This window comes from Vidua macroura, chromosome 1 (genome assembly GCF_024509145.1).
Source record: "Vidua macroura isolate BioBank_ID:100142 chromosome 1, ASM2450914v1, whole genome shotgun sequence".
Taxonomy (NCBI): Eukaryota; Metazoa; Chordata; class Aves; order Passeriformes; family Viduidae; genus Vidua; species Vidua macroura.
In genome coordinates this window covers 18,935,252-18,954,407 of record NC_071571.1, presented here as the reverse complement: position 1 = coordinate 18,954,407, position 19,156 = coordinate 18,935,252, and the positions used below count along the sequence as shown (strand labels likewise).

General features: G+C 37.1%; 1 protein-coding gene across 1 annotated transcript in view; it reads right to left on the bottom strand.

The window, feature by feature from the left end:
- LOC128812810 (nebulette-like) overlaps positions 1-19,156 on the bottom strand; it is an 87,061-nt gene that overhangs the window by 54,077 nt on the left and 13,828 nt on the right. Inside the window, 4 exon segments of the mRNA XM_053987457.1 lie at positions 1,398-1,505; positions 8,204-8,305; positions 9,921-10,022; positions 17,696-17,806. Of these exon segments, the coding sequence (XP_053843432.1) occupies positions 1,398-1,505; positions 8,204-8,305; positions 9,921-10,022; positions 17,696-17,806 (423 nt within the window).

The window sequence follows — 19,156 nt, the reverse complement described above, 5'->3', positions numbered from 1 at the left end:
AAAAATCTCTCCCAGCCACTAGATGGTGGTCACCTACTATTATTTCAAAGAAAAGGAAAGAACAATATCGGACTCATTCTGCTAAGTACTTAGGAACTACTCAAACTTTTTCTCCAAACAAGGACACTTAAAACAAAACCACACTTTGTATCACTTTTCAAGCTAGAATTAATTAGTTTCTTTGTTCCTCTCCCCTCCCTTCCCACCCCCTACTTAAATCAAGAGTATCTTACTCAATACTTTGGGTCTATTCATATTAAACACCTTTAATTCTTATTCTTTTTCCCCAGCTTCAGGAATCACACCATCCAATTTAGAAGTTTGACATATAGCAGTTAAAGGGAAACGTTCCTGGATATTTTATCCAACACAGATTGCTTGCAGCAATTATAAGCAATATGGTGACCTAAAGCAAAATATAATCACTTAATGAAGCAGAAGAAAGTAACTTCTCATCATCCTACAGTAGGATTTTCCATTCTCCTGAGACCAGTTTGCCCAAATTTACAGGAAGAAAACTAGCTACCTTACCTGTCTTGCTTGAGAAATCTTTTAAACTAATACCTTTAGTTATTTCCATATATGTACCATGTTCCTCACTTCAATTTGCCCATTTCTTATAATAATAACTGCTTCAACTGATTTTTTACTACACATTTAGATTTTGGAAATAATTACATAATCTTCTGCACCCTTCCCAGAGCCAGTTTTTCCTGTTCCCATTGCATGGTACCTCACACTTCAGAAATGCTGGACTACAGAATGAAGACTTGTCTTTTGGCTATCTGGGATCACAGCCTCAAAGAGATCACATTTTTAGCATTAAACACATTTTTAAATATATCATCCCAAGAGCATTATCACTTGATAAAGTCTGGCTCCAGCAGCAGCCACCCATTGCTGAACCTAGTGACTGCTGTATTTTGTAATACCATTGAAAAGATCAAGCAGAAGAATGAAGTCTAAAAAACCAACATCCAAATCTGAACTGCTCATGTAACCTCCTTCCATAACCATTGGAGAGATGACAGTACTTTGCTACTCTAAAGGCAGGCACCTCTAACAGGTGAGAAGAATTGACCTCTAGACCTGTTTATTTCTTTCCTGAATAAAAAGGGACCAAGCACAAGGCAAGAAGCTCAGAGTAAACGGTCACACCTTTTGATACACAAAATTAAGTGAGACAAATCTCATTTAAAATGGTTATGAAAAACTCTTCAGGCCCTCTGTCAGAAGCAGAAGAAGAAATGGATAACATGCTGTACCTGCTACACACTGTATAACAGAGACTGTAGCTCAGAGGAATTCATAAGATGAAAAAAGAAATTCTTCTTGTGAACAAATATTAGGTTATTCAGGATGTAAATGCACATAAAATACAAAGCCAACTAACTTACATCACTTGCCAAGGTGGATGCAATCTGTGCTTGCTTGAAGGAAGCACTGTCAAGAGGATTGTATTGGTGATTCTTCATTTCCTTACTGAACTTCTCTTTGTATTTTACCTTTCACCAGAACAAACATGTCTAATATTAACATGTAGCACTTAGAAAAGGCAGAGAATTCAGACTACAAAGAAGCTTATTAAATGCAATTGCTTTATTCATAAATCATTAAACAAAGTTTAAAGAAACTCAGTTTACCCACACCTGTGACAGTCGTGTGTTGGTTTCAAATTAAGTTTTATGTATCTGAGTTTTCCTGAAATTTTAAGATTGTCACACGTGATTACTGGTGCTGAAGGACTTATAAAAAGAAAACAGAAACAAGACCATATGACCCACATGAGTAATCAAATAAAACAGAACTATTTGACTAGCAATAGTCAAATTGACCGGCAATAATCAAATAGAGAATCATTTGATTCATAATTAAGATCAAAATTGTGGTTTTAACACCAAAAAAAAAAAAAAAAAAAAAAAACGCTAAGGTGAATAAATTGTAACATCTGTAAAACAAATAATTTGTAAATTTTTCAACCACCTGAAAGTGGGAAGTCAGAATCAAACTTCCCACCACCAGGTCCACGTGTCACTCCCACTATGCTAGACTGCCACCAGAACAGCTAGGTCTATTTTTTAATACTGCCAGAAATTTCCCACAAGACACTGAGGAATCCCTCTGTAGTACAGTCCTTTCTTGGGGATAATGCACACTTCATTACAGTGATGTAAAGCATGATTAAATGACTGCCTGCCATCACCTTCACCATCTTTTCTTCTCGTTCAAAAGAAAAAGGGGGAATGACAATACTTGTAAGGAAATAAGCAATACATAAATATGGAGACAATGGCATTAAAAGTAAATAAAACACAAAAATTCCATGAAACATGCTGAAAAACTGAATTCATAATCTGAAAATACGAAATTGAACAAATAGTATATCTCCCTCCTTTGCTCCCTTTGTGAGTGATCATCAAACATCTGGAGACTCTGCACACATGTCTGCTTCTTTCAAACAGCTGGGCATAATGGAAGAGAATAAAGTTCAGTCTGAATTATGCTGCTTTCATGAATTTTAGGCAGACACCTGATATCTGAGCCTATGCAACATCCATTATAATTTACCACGCTCTGCACTAAATAAATACATGGATTCTTCCCTACTCCTTTTTTCTCTATTCCCACATGAATGTCTGATAAAGTGGTTAAGCCACCTCAAACAATCTTCAGGGTTTTTTTTCTCAGCCTTAGTTGTGGGAAGAAGGGGTTTTTATCCTTTTCAGTTCTTCCTTGCCTCAAAAGACCCTCAACATGATTCAGCTTACGCAACCTCATTATCTTTAGCCACAAAGTCCACTATTTCATTAATCAGGATAACAAGAAACCAAAACTAAGCCACACAAACAGGAAACATACACATACATATGTATGTTCAAGCACTACATTATTATTTCAGCACTTAGGTTAATTTTTCTAAGTAATTAAATTCTAAAGCATTGTTACTTTCAAAGAGAAACTTTATCTGAACACATGATGGACTTCATAATCTTTCACACTAACAGTAGAAGAGAGTATCTATTGCCTTCTGGTATATTCATCTGGTTTATATTGTTTGATATTTGCCTTGGCATTGGATCAAGTGCAAAAGCATATATCTGAATACAAAGAAAAAGGCAAATTCATGCTCCGTACAAGCAGTGACGGAATAAATCAGAGGGCTTTTCTCTCTTAAAAGGTGCATCCAAAATTTGCCTTCTAATGAAAATCAGGCAGTGAAAATATGTCATTCAAAAATCCAGAGATCAAGACAGCAGGGTGAGCAAAACTGTCTCTCACTCATTTACCCATATCACAACAACACCAAGCGTAAATCTTTAAACATCCAACTACTGTAGGCTGCCTTCTCACGGCCAATAAATGCCATAAACAGTGCACGCAGATCAAATGCACAACATGGCACTGAAATTCTTGTTAAGTGGGAAAGCGCTGGTGCCAAAGGGACCTCTCCTCACAAATGGCTTGCCATCTTCCAGCAGCAGTCATTTCATGCCATCATTGAAAATTCTTTTTAGCAATGCATTTCAATCTAGAGATTTCGGTAACAGACCCTCTTTAGAGTCACTTCAGATCACATCGCTACCACTGAAGGACAGAGTGGGGACAAGTGAACCCAGTCTTCATGGGGCCCCGTGTCCTGATGTGCAGGAGGGTTCCAAAATTAAAGGAGACCCCCAACCAAGGTGAGTGTAAATGTTCTGGTTGCAGTAGGGCTGTCTCACAGCTCCAGGCCCTGCTGCCTGCCCTGGCTGCTCAGCTCATTGCCTTTGCTCCCCTCCCCATCACATGGGTCACGCTGGGCAAAGCGGAGCACACGCAGCAATAACAGACAACCCTGGCAGTGTCTCCAGAGCACTTCCAGCAGCCATTTAACTGTCCTGTCGTAGGGGATTTGTTGCATTGACAGCTACATAGATGTACACTTTCTCTTTTAACAACATTTTTCTGGTTCCTTCTCCCTTTTGAAAGGAAGCTTGGGGTGGGAGAGAGTGAAGAAAGAAGAGCAAGCCCATGGATGAATCATGGTGAAGGAAAGCACACAGTATTCATCATCCTTTTGAACTGGGTGAATGCAGTTTAAAGAGAGGAAACATGCCTGAGAGAAAGAGTTCTGAATAAAAACAAGGAAGAAAAATATCTCATGATTTCTAAACCATCTGAAGGGGGGAGGTCTTAGCAAGGCTATAATATGGTGGAAGAGCAAACAAGTGGGAGTAGAATTGACAGTTGTTAGTGGACACTTATCTACAAATTTCATTATTAACCAAGGGCTTTACTTTAATGAGGGCTTAAAAGGATGCTTACTTGTTTACCATCTTCATTAAAGTCTTAAGTTTGTTTATTTTTTTAGAGATTATATGGTGGGGGTTAATTTAAAAGAAATGCGTGGAGGTTGCTCTCTAAAGACTGCTTAAGAAAGAGCAGACTCTGCAGGCTTTTAACACAACAACATCTCTGAAAAACCAAACTGGAATTAAATAAGGCCTGGATAAACAAACTTCTCATCGACCTTGCACAAAACCTATAAAAGTCAGAATTGCAGCTGGACAGAGCAGTGTCTTTTGAAGCTTAGCAGCAACATTCCTAAATCAAATCTGTAGTTCAAAGCTGTTCACACAGGGAGTGTTCAGTTTCAGAAGTGGATGACATCACCCACTGTTCAGATTTACAAAGAAACTACAAAAATTGAATCATTCAACCACTGGGATCCCATGATGAAGCCGACACTTGCAGCTAAAGCATTTCCTCATGACCATATGAAAACATCTTAAAAAAAGGAAAAAACCTGTCAGAGCACATATATATTGAAGGAAATGTAGCATAAACAAAGAGCAAAACTGAAAAATTCACTGCTAAAAGCACAAGCAGAGTTTAAAGCAAAGAAAGATTGAGAAAATCCTAGGGTCTTTGGGTTGTTACTGAAAATCTCAGAGACGGTGCATTTTGAAAAACATTCTACCTCTAATAGTTTTATCCTTAAAACAATAAGCACCAGATTCAGCAACAAATATGAATATCCAAAATTATTTATCTTAAAACCAGTTACTGAACACCATAAGATAAATACTTCATATCAGCAGTTCTTTGAAAAAGCTAATAAAATGCATTAAAAACATAAAGAGGTCACGAACAAGAGCTTGTTTTAATTTAAATAATAGAAAAATATAGCTCAAATTATACAATGCACATTCGGCAAATTGACAAGCTTAATGTTTTCACAAGGGCTAACACAGTTTCTGTTTTAAATTTCATTTAAAATCAACAGAAAAGGGTTACCACATGCTGTGGGTAAATATACTAGTTCTGGGAGCTATTATTTTTGCTGCTGTTGTTGTCAAAAGCTTTGTTAAATAAAAAATAAAAAAGGAAAGAAAGGAGAGAGAGAGGAAACGGTGATTTCTGTAGAGCCTTGAGTGCCAGTCAAACATTAACACTATTTTATTCGCTTTGTTTGCTTTCCTGCTTGCCTTGATTGCTTTCTCCCTTCGTTACACCCACACTGCCTGACCTCTTCTTGCTCCTGTTCTGTATACTCCCTAAATTACCTACCCATATGCACCACATTAAAACATGTTATCATCTTCTCTTCCCATTACATCCATCAGAATTGTCAACTTTGCAAATTTACTGTGAGGGTCAAATAACTAATATTTCTCTGCATGTCGCAGCTTATAGATTCAAGCAATTAAGGGAGATTATCAACTTTCAACACAAGAAGTTTATGATCTTCCCATTTTCTGAGAAACAAATGGAAACTCTAAAAGCCAGAAAGTCTGGAGACAATAAAGAGATCATTAACTTTACTCTTTTTTAAATCTTCTAAGTGTTACAAGCCTGTTTCTTGATTCTTGCATGAAGAGGACTGACATGACTGACCCATATTTAGGTCTCTTTCTCTCCTCTAGCACAGGTGCATTCCTCATCCTGCCCCACCACCCTGCTCTTTGGACACAGGGGTCATCTTCATTCTTCTGTGCTCTTGATTTATGATTAGTGTGTCTAAGTGTTATAATGACTCAAATAATATATAAGAACATTAGACAACTCATGGCCACTGCCTTCCCTTCAGAGGACATGGGGGAATTGCTGAGTGCACCTCCCTGCTGCTGAGAGCTGCCCAGCATCTGCACCCTCCACGCTGCTGCAGGCAGAGCGTCAGGCTGAGGCGCTGCCCCCTTTTCTGAAAGCACAGTCCCCATCACACACACTGCAAAGCAGCCACAGTAGCTTAAACTGAGGAGAGGACAATACAAGAAAGGATCACAAAACTTGGATCCAGGGCCAGTGACTGCAGAGTTCAGACCACCAAGCTTTAGTAAGAATCTTCTTTACAAATAAACCAAATGCAAGATACATTTTGTCAACTTCTCCCTTCCTGTCACACCTTCTGCACTATTTGGACTCTCTAAAGAAGTTAAAATTGCACAGTAAATGCTGCCTTCCACAGTAGGATCTCAAGTAGAACTGCTGCCATCCCAATTCCTGGCAGTGAAGAGGCCCTATTATAAAGCATTTGCAGATGCAGCTTGCATTGTCCAAGATAAAAAGCACATCTAATAAAAACGAGATAAAAAGTGCATTGATGAAGCCTTCCTGTAGCTGGCTCATCAGCCTGCAGAACCCCATGATCCAGCTGTTGTTTTTCACTTGTGATTGTTGGCTACAATCTCACGGGTACCAGGCTTGGGAAGATGGAGGGGGCTATTGGAAAGGGTTATGGTTTGGTCTCATTGGCAAAAACAGGCAGCTGCAAGCTCACAGGAGTGAGCTGCAGGACAAGAGTGTGTAGGCAGCCATTAAGTAGATATAAAGGACATTACACACTAAATTTGGATATGGACCCACTTAAAAACCATTGAATGTGTTTGCTAAATGACAGTCCCATTTCCTGTCAGTGACACTCAGGTCTGAGCAGCATCACACTGGCACTTGTTAGAAAGTACAGGCTGACTTCCAAGCCTGCACAATGCTAAACACAAAATAATCTCTTAGCAGACTTGCCCATCAGCAGAGAAATGAGAACATGATCCACTATAAAATAGAAGACAGAAATCTATTTGAAAAACACAATCCCATTTTGATTCTGAGCACATCACCAACAAAGCAATAAAAAATATTTATTTCCTTCTTTTTCTCCTTGTGTAATGCTTCAAAGTTTACAATGGTGTGAATGCAGCAGGTATCTAAGGATAACAGCAAAAGGAGCTCTACCTCCTACAGACACTACACTGGTTTTCAGCTTGTCCTCTATGACACATTATTCTCATTTTATGCTAGTTCTAGGGAAGACAGTATCTGGCCAAAACACACGTATTTTTTACATATCACTGATACGGAGTCTGTCCTAGTATATACACTGTTTACACTTGAGAGGTTTTTTTGCTTTGGTAAGGCTGACACAGCCTTCTCCAATCAAAGGACATCATCCTCCTCTTACAGGAGGGCAGTTTCTGGATTTTCAAAAGCTACAATGGTAGCTGGACTGGATTACTAGCAAGGATTATGCAAGGCACTGTTAAAGAACTACTTCAAACAAAAAAAAAGGGAGGAAAAAAGAAAAAAAAAAAAGATCAGCAGTGAAAAATCTGTTCTCACAATGTCAGGATGATCTGTAGTAGAGTCTTACGTGTACATCTCATGAGTAGAAAATTACTAAGAGGAAGAGGGAATATTTCTATTTCAGGTTTCTTTTTAGTTAAGGACTTTTTTTTTTTTTTGAGGTTAATATATAACAGTAGTATATAAAAGGTTCAGTTTCAGGGGAAGGAAGGTAGGTGGTTTACACGTCAGGCCAAATTCAGATCCCATTACTCACATTAGCAAGCAGCTACACAAAAGACCTCAGTTACTTCAGTGGGATTAATCACAGGGTAAGGTTCCACTCAAACTGAATGAGGAGCAAAATTTGCCTCTAAATTACATAAAGTTAATATTTTAGAAATCCTAGAAAATCCGTATAAATATAGACCATCTCCACAAGAGACAAGTTGTAGTCAAAGTTCATCATACTTTTGCTTCAAAATGTGTATTTGGTCTCCTAAGTATCCAAAATTTACCAGTCATTGCAAAGCTATATGAAAAGTTTGAGAACATAATCTTCAAGGCCACTAGAGATAATCATCTAAAAATCTAAGCATTTCTTTGCATTACTAAGGAATGAGATACTTGGATTAAATCATTGTAAAATGATGGAGAATCTTACTTGGCTTAAAAGTTTTGAAACTCCTTTAGCATGTTCAAAATCGGGTCTTCCAAGCACAGCAGACTCCTTATTCAGCTCTCCCCTTCCTTTCTTGTACTTTGCCTTAAAATAAAAAAAAAAAAAAAAAAAAAAAAAAAAAAAAAAAAAAAAAAAAAAAAAAAAAAAAGGGGGGGGAATATGAATCACTAATAAATTGTTTGGGTTTGTTTCATCAAGAGAAATGTAAGCATTAAAGCTAGTAGAAAAAGTCTCACATAATGGTCTGCATTGACACTACTGTTCTAATCAGCTCTGAGTAAGGCCCTTCTCAGCTCCTTAACAATATAATATTTATGAATTGTAAAACACAATGTGCAGCATTCACAAAATTCAATTTTAACCAAATGCACAGCTTAAGCCAGAGAAATATTGTCCTCCCGATCACAGCAGAATGAGTCACAGTGGCTCAGCATTTCTTATTACAGTTAACCCAAGATGATTTGCAGCAGCTGAAAGTAGTCTTGAAATAAAACTAGTCTGAGGGGCAACTTTTTTGAACTGTAAGGTCAAATTCCACTCTCAGTTTTACCACTGCGGTCTCGCTGGATGTCAGTGAGACTGCACTGGTGTCACAGAGCTGAATTAGTCCCACAAGGTTAATGTTACCTGATCTCTCCAGCTGAACTGCCTCCCATGCAAACTGCTGCAATTTTTCCCCACAATGCATTAGAAAAAAAACACAGATGAATCAACAATAGGTGCTTTGCAATACCACAAACTAAATTACCCATTGCCTAAAACAGGCTTCTTGCATTACTCAAGCACAGTGAATCAGCAAGGACACGTCATAAGAATAGACTGGAAGAAATAAAAGTCCCAAAGCACTCTAATTCTAAGAGCACTTGAACAGCAATTAGTAAATTTGCATGCTGAGCATGACACTAAGTAGAAGTTCTTGGTTTTCAAAAAATCTTGAATAATGAAAGGTGAGTTTCAATCTCTTAAATCTGTCTCTCCAAGTGTGTCTAGTCTCACATTTAATTAATTACTTAAAAACTTGATTCAAGGCTTTAAGTATATATATTGTTTGACTTGTCTACAATAAAATACTGAACTGCATCACACACTGCTGATTCTTAAACTGCTCCTTCACCTGTCCATTAGCCGAGGTCACAGTGGAAGGGCAAAGAATTTGAGAGGGGAGTTCAGGGAGGAGAAGCCCCATGAAAGAAGCAGCATCTGCACAGCTCTTGGAAGGACAGCAGGGAATTACATTTTCCTGTCACTGCTGGCTGAGATGGGAAAAGGAAGGGGTATCCTGGGATGCCAGCTTCTCTCATACCAAGGTAAAAAAAAGTTTGGGATGTCTTCTGAAGTGCAGAATAGCATGCAAGCACATAACTTATCTTGAGAATGGTTATCACAAATAAAGCTGAAACAAAACCAACTTTAGCAATTTTCATGTTGTCCTTACATCAATTACCAATAATTGCAAAGATCATACTGTCAACATCTAAAAAGGAGAAACCCATAGCTTTCTAGCCTGCCAGGCAAGACTGGTTTGTTTTGGTTATGTTTGGATTTCTTTTAATCAAATCTCCCTAGCAGATTTGGAGGTGCAGGTTTTCTGTTCAAGACATTTGAGAATTCCAGTAGCATTCTAAAAAAATCTGATCAAAACTGGAATAAAAAAAGTACATGTCTAAAAAAATAGAAAGAGAGTAAAAGGAGAACATACATCACTTATTATCTTTGTTATCTCAGTTGCCTTCTTTATGTCTGGTCTGTTCAGCACTTCAGTGTACCTATGAGTATCTTGCACATCCTTCTTATAGGATACCTGTCAAAGAAAACATAGTTTTGTTTAAAATAAACAATAAAGTTTGAAGTTTATAAATAAGCTTTGAATGACCTGTCAAATCAGACATCAAACTAAATAGAACTCCATCTTATTTATTCCAACAGAGTTCTGCTTGACAGGAATTGTAAGGTAAGACCCACACACAAGGTAACACAATAAGGAAGAAATTCAGAAGCATAAAATACAATTTGAAAAAGAAAAATGGTTTTACTTAGAAACATAGTGGAAAATTAAAGCATTGCAAAGGCACAAATATTAAGTTTTGCCATAAAATTTCAGAGGATTTTTAAGAGTATAGGTTTTTTTTCCTATGTTGTACCCATTTTAATATAAACTAGCTCCTGCTCTGATACTGAGTACTGCATCTGATACTGAGGGCTGCAGATTGCAGCAACACTGAAGAGAAACTGCAATTCTATCATAGCGAGTTTCTTTCTCAGTACTAGACAGACATGTAGCTTGTATGTAATTCAATGATACAACTCTACTTCAGCATCCCCACAACACCACTTATTTGCTCCTTTGCACAATTATGGGAACAAGAAGGGTGAGTGTTCCAGCATGTTGAGTACACAACTGACTCTTTCTGTCTGTGCAAAAGCCACTACCATAATGAAAACCTTTGGCCAGAAGGCTCAACCAGGGATTGGAGAGTCCAAACATTCTCCATTTAGCAAAGTAATCACAGGAGCAGCATAGACCTCAGGAACATTATAGAGCTCCATAAGTTATCCTGCTTTTCCCTCTTCAAGGTTTGTCAACTTCTTCCTGCTCTAGCGCATGTGTCAATCTAAGCCAATTTCCAAGGGCTGTCTTACTGATTATTCTTAATGACATTCTGTCCCTGGTATTCAAAAGTGTCTGACAAATTGAAGTTTCAGGCAGAAGCTGGAGAACATAAAATAAAGTTTAGAGGAAACAGAAAGTAAAATAATATTTTGTCCTTTACTGGGAAATCTTTTAGATTTTATTTTGTTGCTTCACAAAGTTAATCAATCTCTCAAGATAGTATTTCACCAGCAAGAAAGTTCTCAGCTTGAAGTTTCTTATTATAACCTCTGCTCCTACTTCCAGTGTAAAGTTTCACTCTGAGTACAATGCAACAAACTCATAAACTGCAGCAGTCAGTGACAAAAATACTTCCTAGAAATGATATTGCAAAAAGAAACGGAAAAAAATTTCTTTTTGGCAAATATTTTACATGCAACAGGAAAGTAATTTTGTGTCCATATGGCTCCAGCTAAGCAGACAAGCTAAACAGGCTTCACTGTTGGCTGCCTGCCCACAAATAGATCTTATAATTTTTAATCTGCCGTGACACACAAATGTAATCACTAATAAAAGAAATAAATAAATAGGTTTGATGCATTCAGCCCAAATTATCACATACATACAAAACAAAAGTTGATTCTTACAACTGGTGTAAACCACTGGAACTTTTGTTTTAGTTATGTTTAGACTTTCTCTAATGTTTAAGAAACTAGAGGTAGAGAGAAGCATTTGCAATTCAGGACTTTACATGAATTTAGTTAATTATATGCTGTTCATCCTAATGACCACATGAGGTGAGGTGAAAACCACAAAGGCAGCAGAAACAGGTTTCTGAATAGCACCCTATGATCCATGTAAATTGCAAATTAAGGGCCAGCATATGTGCTCAAAATAGAAATTAGGAATGTAGTGAATTTAACATCAGAGAATCAAGAACAGTGGTGATAAAGTTGAGGAAATGTGGTCACTTATTGCTCCCAAATGACATGATCATATAGTACATGAAATAATGGATTGTGGTTAATTTCGGGGAAAGGAAGGGGGGGAGAAATAAGACAGTGACAGTCCTTTATATTTCACCATTTCCAATTATATTAGATGCAAGGCCAATTGCTATATCTTTCCCTGAGTGAATTATTATTCTTCCTGCACCTAAACCAGTATACCTATTACTTATGTCTGAGGGAAAGTCATCTAGCATTTTACAAATGTCTGCAATATATATTTGCTCCATTCTGCAGCTTGTCATACTCCAGTGAGAATAAAAATGTTATGCAGCAGAACAGTAGTTTGTCAGAGGTAGGCCAAAGAAAGAAAAAATATGTTTCCCATTTCCTGAATAACCTCAATCCCTGGATGCTGACCCTCTCCCATTGGGACACTCTGCTGGCCTCTATTACACAGCTGCTATTCTGTTCCATCTAGTGATTTTTTTTTTTAATAGTGCTATGTTAGAACAGTAAAACCAGAGCTATTCTGAGAGAGCAGGGGAACAGATGTAGACAGGGCAAAGCAACCGGCTTGGTGTGTGCACCCATGGGCATCAGAAGATGGAAAGTGAAGAAGCCCATGAGAGGGGAAAAGCAACAAAAGAAAGGAAACAGTAGAAGCACCCAGAGAAGGAGCCACCTTTTGTCCTGAGCTGGTTCAGCCAAGAGGCTCATACCCTGACTGGAATTTCCAGGCATTACACAATGGCCTTACTCAGTCTTCACTTCAAAGGGTCACTCAGGCTCTACCAAAAAAACAATCAGCAAAGGCTCAAGAATTGCTCCACTTCATGAGGACCACAGGTCTACAAAAAATTTGTTCCAGCTGACTTTTTGCATAAGAAAAGTAATTGAGATAACAATTTTAGAGCAGCAGTGAAAGATCTAGATGAAGAGTTATGGCCAATCAGTGGGAAATGCCAGTGAACAAGAAGGAACAACTAAAAGGGAAAAAAATGTACCATCTTGAGTTCTGAAGCTGAAAACAGTAAATTACAGATACCAACTAAATTTAAAGTGGGTTTCTACCAATTTGAAATTACAATAAAAAGTCATTCAATATTCAACATTGTTAATATTATTGTGAAGCAATAATTGGAACAAAATCATTTTTCATCTTTAATACCAAATGTGATTACATACTCTGAATTGAAACTGGTTTTTGCAAAGCATGGAGAATATTCAGGGCCTGCTCATAATTAGTAGACTGATTTTAATAGGGCCAGACCTTGAGCTCTTATAAAATGCATAAGGTCCACTGAGGATAAACATGCTGAACTAGTTACTCCAGCAGGGTCTGGAAGATGCTTCACCTTACAGGAATACCAGTGGAATGCACTTCAATGCCATAAAGTAAACAGATTTCTAACAATGCTGCAAAACATCTCAGATTGTCAATCAACAAACAGAAGCTTCTACATGGTGAGCCAAGCAAACCCGGGTTTAAGAGATTCAGACCTTTCTTGAAATCTTTTATCTTCTCATTTATTCCAACACCAAAACTATTCCAAACAATATATAATAAATTACTCAAATGTGCACAAGCAGGTATGCACACATTTTGCCCTCTTAAGGATTCAGCAAGAAGTTGGGCACACCTGTCTGCATAAGAATTTGTCTCTTACTCTTTGTCCCTGATTAGCATTTTCTAAGAGCTGTTAAGTCCACTAACTAATGGCCTGTCAGCTGTGTCTCTGCCCTCTTTCCTCTCATCTACACTTTGGGGTCCATCAACACTAAGAAAATGACTAGCTGGTGACAATCATCATTGGCAACAGCTTTTCTAATTCTTGCTCAAATGATGTTGAAAACTGTTTTCCGGCTTGTGTAAAAGAGACAAACACATTTCTGGCCCATTACAGATTGATGCAGTCATCCTTTCCAGTAATGGGCCTTAAAATTGATTGGTCCCAATTACACCAGGAGTAAACATCATTTTCAGCACCAGTTGGAAGTGGTCCAGGGGGACCTACTGTTGACAACCACTGTCAGCAGAAAGTTAGTCAGAAAGGTGATTTTTCTAACACAGATACTGAAGAGAGAGACAGAAGAAGCCTGAATTTACCATGATCTGCATTAAAACAAACATTAACATTTGGGTATGCTACTGATGGTGTTTAAGCACATCCAGTTTAAGACATGCCTATTTGGTCTTATCAGAAATAATGTACTTTTTATGTGTGTGTGGATTGTGACTGCACTATATGCTGAAAATGAAAAATAACTTGCTCCTAAGACAATATAGACATCTTAAATATTGAAATTTAGATGGGTGAGTGAAACATATAAATTATCATTGACCTCATGTGGAGTGGAAATTGTATCTATATACATCAGAAGTTTGCCCAGCTGTCAGCTAACATCTCTAAAAAAGCAGTCTTTGTAGATAAGTATAAAAGATACCAAGGCTTTAAAATCAGATGTGCAAACTGCCTTTTAAATGTCCATAGATGAGTGCACTGTGGTTTTCTTATTTGCAAAATCAAAAGACCACATCCTTATTTCATACCATGTAATGTTGTGAGGAGAATCAGTCATTTTAACGAAGCAGAACATTTAAACTGCTGTACAAATATTTAACATTGTTTTCCTATTCAAAATGCCCAGTGATGGACCAGGTCATGGAACAGACAAAACTGTGATGCACAGCTTTGAGTACCTTCATCAAATGCTATGTGCAGCTTCCACATAGACACAACATAGCAAATGGTTCCTTTGCTTTAGAAATTTAGTTGCCATGTCATTTCACCATTCAACTACATCCTTCCATTCATATGATACTCAGATACACATAAAGCAAAAATGTGACATGACATTGTTTTAAGACCACCACTTAGTTTTGGTCTCAAGTTTGGAAACTTCCAGATGAGTCAACTGATCAGCTAAGCATAGACAAAGTAGGCTGATGGTCCCTATTTCGCTCTTCTGAAAATGACTTAGTATGCCATAGTCACATCATTAACATTGACTTCACAAAACACAATTTATAGAGAAAAGTACTCTGGTTTGGATAAACATGCTTCCCTTCAAGCATTATGTAGTATTTAAATTCTTCTTTGAGTGTATTTCCTGTCATTAGAAAAGTTACTTGTGTTCATTTGAGAGCAATTTTCTTCAGTCTAAGTATAAAAATGAGAAAAATTATTTTATTAGATATGATCACATTGTTCAGGAGGTTTTACAGTATTTCCCTGTTACCCAGTTTCTGCCCAAACATATTAATGATGCCCATTAACATGCCCAGAATGTTAATGATATTCAAAGTGGTGTGAAGGCCTACAGCACATGACCGTTTCAAAATGTCAGCACAAATGTATGGTGAGCTGCATACAGTTTTAATTTTTAAAGGAAATTGCACATTTCACAGAGTTGAATATAAATGTCAGCTTTATTTTAAGGCTGAGTAAATAGTCTTAAACACATCCTAATCCTCTTAGATGCAAACCCTCCATGTAAAGGTTGAATTGAGTTGGCAGAGCATTGTAGGTAAACATGCATTCTGCTCCCACAGGTAAACTGTGCTGAATGGTGGATAAAAGAGCTTTGTCCTTCTACCTGCCCAGTAGTTTCCCTTATTTTCCTCTGCACTTTCAAAGCTGTGATTACACAGGTACCCTGAAATAGTTTGGAAAGACAAACACTCCATATTTGGGATGCTCGCTGTTCCACGCTCTGACTCCAAGATCAAAACCAACACAGTTCTTAATTAAACCTGTACTTGCAAAAGAAGAAATCCACAGCTAATCACCATGTTGCCCAAATATTACCCACAAGAGATGTGTGCTTCTGCTGAGCAATACCAGATTTACATAACTTGCTCCATTATGTGTGATAGGTACTTATCCATTGCGCTGAACTATTCATGAGCAACCAGAAAGAATCTGTTCTTAAACACATTAAACTAACTGGTTAGAGTTTTGTGTTGCATTTGAATGACTTATTTGATTTCTTGAAGTTTGCTCAGGCTGAAAATAATTTCCGTCATATTTTTTCATTATTTCTAACATGCTGTTAGAAGTTCTCATTTATCAAAACATCCTTCCCTCCCATGTTTCCATGTTTTCTTTCATTTCCTTTTCTTTTTTTTTTTTTTTTTTTTTGCTTGTTTTAAGGGTGAAAGATGAAACAACTGCATTTCATTTATCCTCACATCTGTGACCTGCTCTCCTTAATTCTATTAGCAGGTGATATACAGCTGTAGAAGGGGAATAGGTTTTGCACTAGCATACTAACCCTCAAACTATGATTAATTTGCTACAGGAACTTGTCTCATATTCCTCCTAGTCCCTTCTCTGAGAGGGATTCACATCTCTCTTTCCAGCATTATTTCCTTTCCTAGCAGTTCACCATCATTCCTACTGCTAGGTAAATAAAAAACCTCTTGCTTCTGGGGAGAGGCATTCACATTCCCAGCTCCTAAGCTCTGTCAGCGTGACACCCTGATGCTTCCAACAGCAGAAATGGACAGTGTTTGACAGGAAGAGGGAATTCTGTAATCAAGGCAGGTTGCAAATTACTGCTGGGAATTCCATTGCAGGTATTTCCCAGCAGAAGAAAAAATTATTCTTCAAACATAATGCTTCCCTGAAGTTTTCCAGCAGCCTTTTAATCAGCAGCCAGCTGTCAAGATTCTGCACACAGACATACATCTAACATTGACATTTAGTTTTCAGCCTACATAACCTAAGAGTGTTTGTTGCTCTGTTCATAGGGGAAGATGGGGTAAATTTAAGATAATTTAAAATGAACACCCAAGCTATGTATTCTACATTGTTAGCAGCAATCAAATATCCCATTTATCTAAGAAAAAAGAGTTGCAAAATGACATGTCTACCTCAATTGATTTGGTTACCTAAACAAGTATGAACTGGATCAAACCTTTAAGGTTACACATCAGCTGTTCATAAAAGCTTTGGGTACACCTTAAAATGGCATCACTATTTTAACCAATCTTCTCCTAAAATTTGTTTTTCTCACAAGTTTTACAAAACCTAAAACTAATATAAATTCTTCTTCAAATTTGTGTCTGTATTATTCAAGATTCTAATCTGGGCAGCATTTCTGCCCCAAGCAATGATGCATTGAGCTAGTATATGCTAGCTTGACCATGAAATCAAACCTGACCTGATTCTAATATGAAATGTAAATACCATTATTAGGCTTCTATATTGTGAAAACCTTCAGAACTTCAAGAAGATAACAAGCAGCTGAAAAAAAAATAAAGCAATCAACTTTCAAAATATTGCTAAATACTCCTAATTATTTGTAAGTTATTTAAATAAAACTACAAGAATGAATACTTTGATCAAATGATATAAACCAGAGCAGTCATAAAACCGAACATTATGGCTCAAATTCTGTAAAATAAATCCTACATTAATCTATTAAATTATTTGGAAAATTCACTTGATACATATCATGAGATAGGAACAAACTTCTTCATGTGCATATAAGTGTGCAAGAGCAGGGTAGAAACAGCTCACTTGTCTCCTCTACACAGCACCCCTGAAGAACTACCCAAGTATTGGCAGATGAAGACACTGAAACAACACTGGTGTTCATTTAAACAAATAATTTTATACACTTTAAAAGTAGCTACAAGTGAATTCAGAAAACCTGTGCTGCAATTTTGTTTTGAAGTGATAGCACTTAGTTACTATTGATAAACAGTAACTGCCACTTTCCACTGCGTTCAGAATAAAATTCACATACTGTTACTCATAGCACATTTTATACACACACCATGTCCTAAATTATTTCAAAGCAAATAATTAATAAAAAATAGCAATTAAGGAAATACGGAAATATTCCATGCCCAATTCATTTCAGTAAGCTGTAACAGATGTATCTACCCAAAACAATCACGCTCATTTCAGATGGGGGAGTACTTACATCGCTCTGGTGTTTACTGACTTCCATGGCATGTTTAACATCTGGAGGTTCCCTCATACGTGCATAGTCTGAAAATCCTTTCTCAGCATCATGTTTTTGTTTATAGAGAACCTGAAAAGAGCAACATTATACTTTTTTGACCTGAGAAGAGCAGGTATAATAACATGAGCTAGGTTAAATCTAGTGGCATAGTCTACCTGTATTCAGGAAGAAACTTAATAAATAATTTAACTCCTTCATGGCGAGCAGCTTCCACCCAAAACAGAGACATATGAGGCATAGTGAGCAGTGAAATTTCCCTGCATATGTTATTGCAACAGATGCATGAGTAGACAGGGGAAAGAAACAGTAATACACAAACACAGAAAATTAAGCTTAACAAGGTGAGAAGAAAACCCAGGGAAAACATAATCAAAAGCCACTTTTTTTTTTTAAATACACTTGAAGAAATCAGCTATATAATTATTCTCCATTTTCAGAGGAAAAAATATTTTACGCTTTTGTCATAAACAAACAGTTTTACTGTTTATTATATACTCATTGCCCAAAGTTCTATTTCTTGCACTGTTAGGAAGCAAACAGCACAATACGCATTTTGACTTAGCCCCAGGTTCACAAAGAGAAATAATATTTACATTCTATTGTCATCATGGTAAATGAAAATGGAATTGAATTGTGAATTTATAAACACCTCTACTTTTATAATAGAAATGGAACTCAATGTTGGGCATTCATCCATCTTTCACTGTACTGTGTTATACTTACATACACACACTCACATACTACAACTGCCTGAAAAGCTGATCTTACACTTGTCCTTGTCAGAAGCTCTTAGGCTTATATTAAGGAAAATTCACTAGGTTTTGATGCCTAAAAAGTAGCAAGCATCAAGAAAATTCATTTTCTAATAGCTCTCATGAGTAAGCATTAAAATAATCCATAAGAAAAGAGTAAGTATTAAATAAGATAGAAAGCTGATTAGGAGAAAAAGGATTGATACAAAAACCCACAATAGCAATAAAAGAATACTGTGAAAGTTTTGAGATGGAAACTCTCAACTACAGAGATTCAGACTCTTTTAGGACAGGATACTAGAATTGTGAGAAAATGCTGTATCTGTTTTTGTTTAAAGCGAGATTTCGTGTGAGTTACAGAGCAGTGTGCCCAAAGCAATATGTTAGTATCTGCCCTATCTCAGATTACAAACTGATATACAGGCTGAGAGACTAAGACAAGAAGGGGGGAAGCATATTTTTTCACAGCTACTATGTGAACAAAAGTATCAAATCAGGAACCTTAAAATGAAACCACCTCCTTATCCAGTCTAACAATCAGCCCTCTGCAAGAATAAACACAACTGACAGTGAAACAAAGAGTCTACAACTTGCCTACATTTGTTACATCTTGCAAATGGAAAAGCACATAATCTTTAACATGACCGAAGCATCACTAACAGATTAT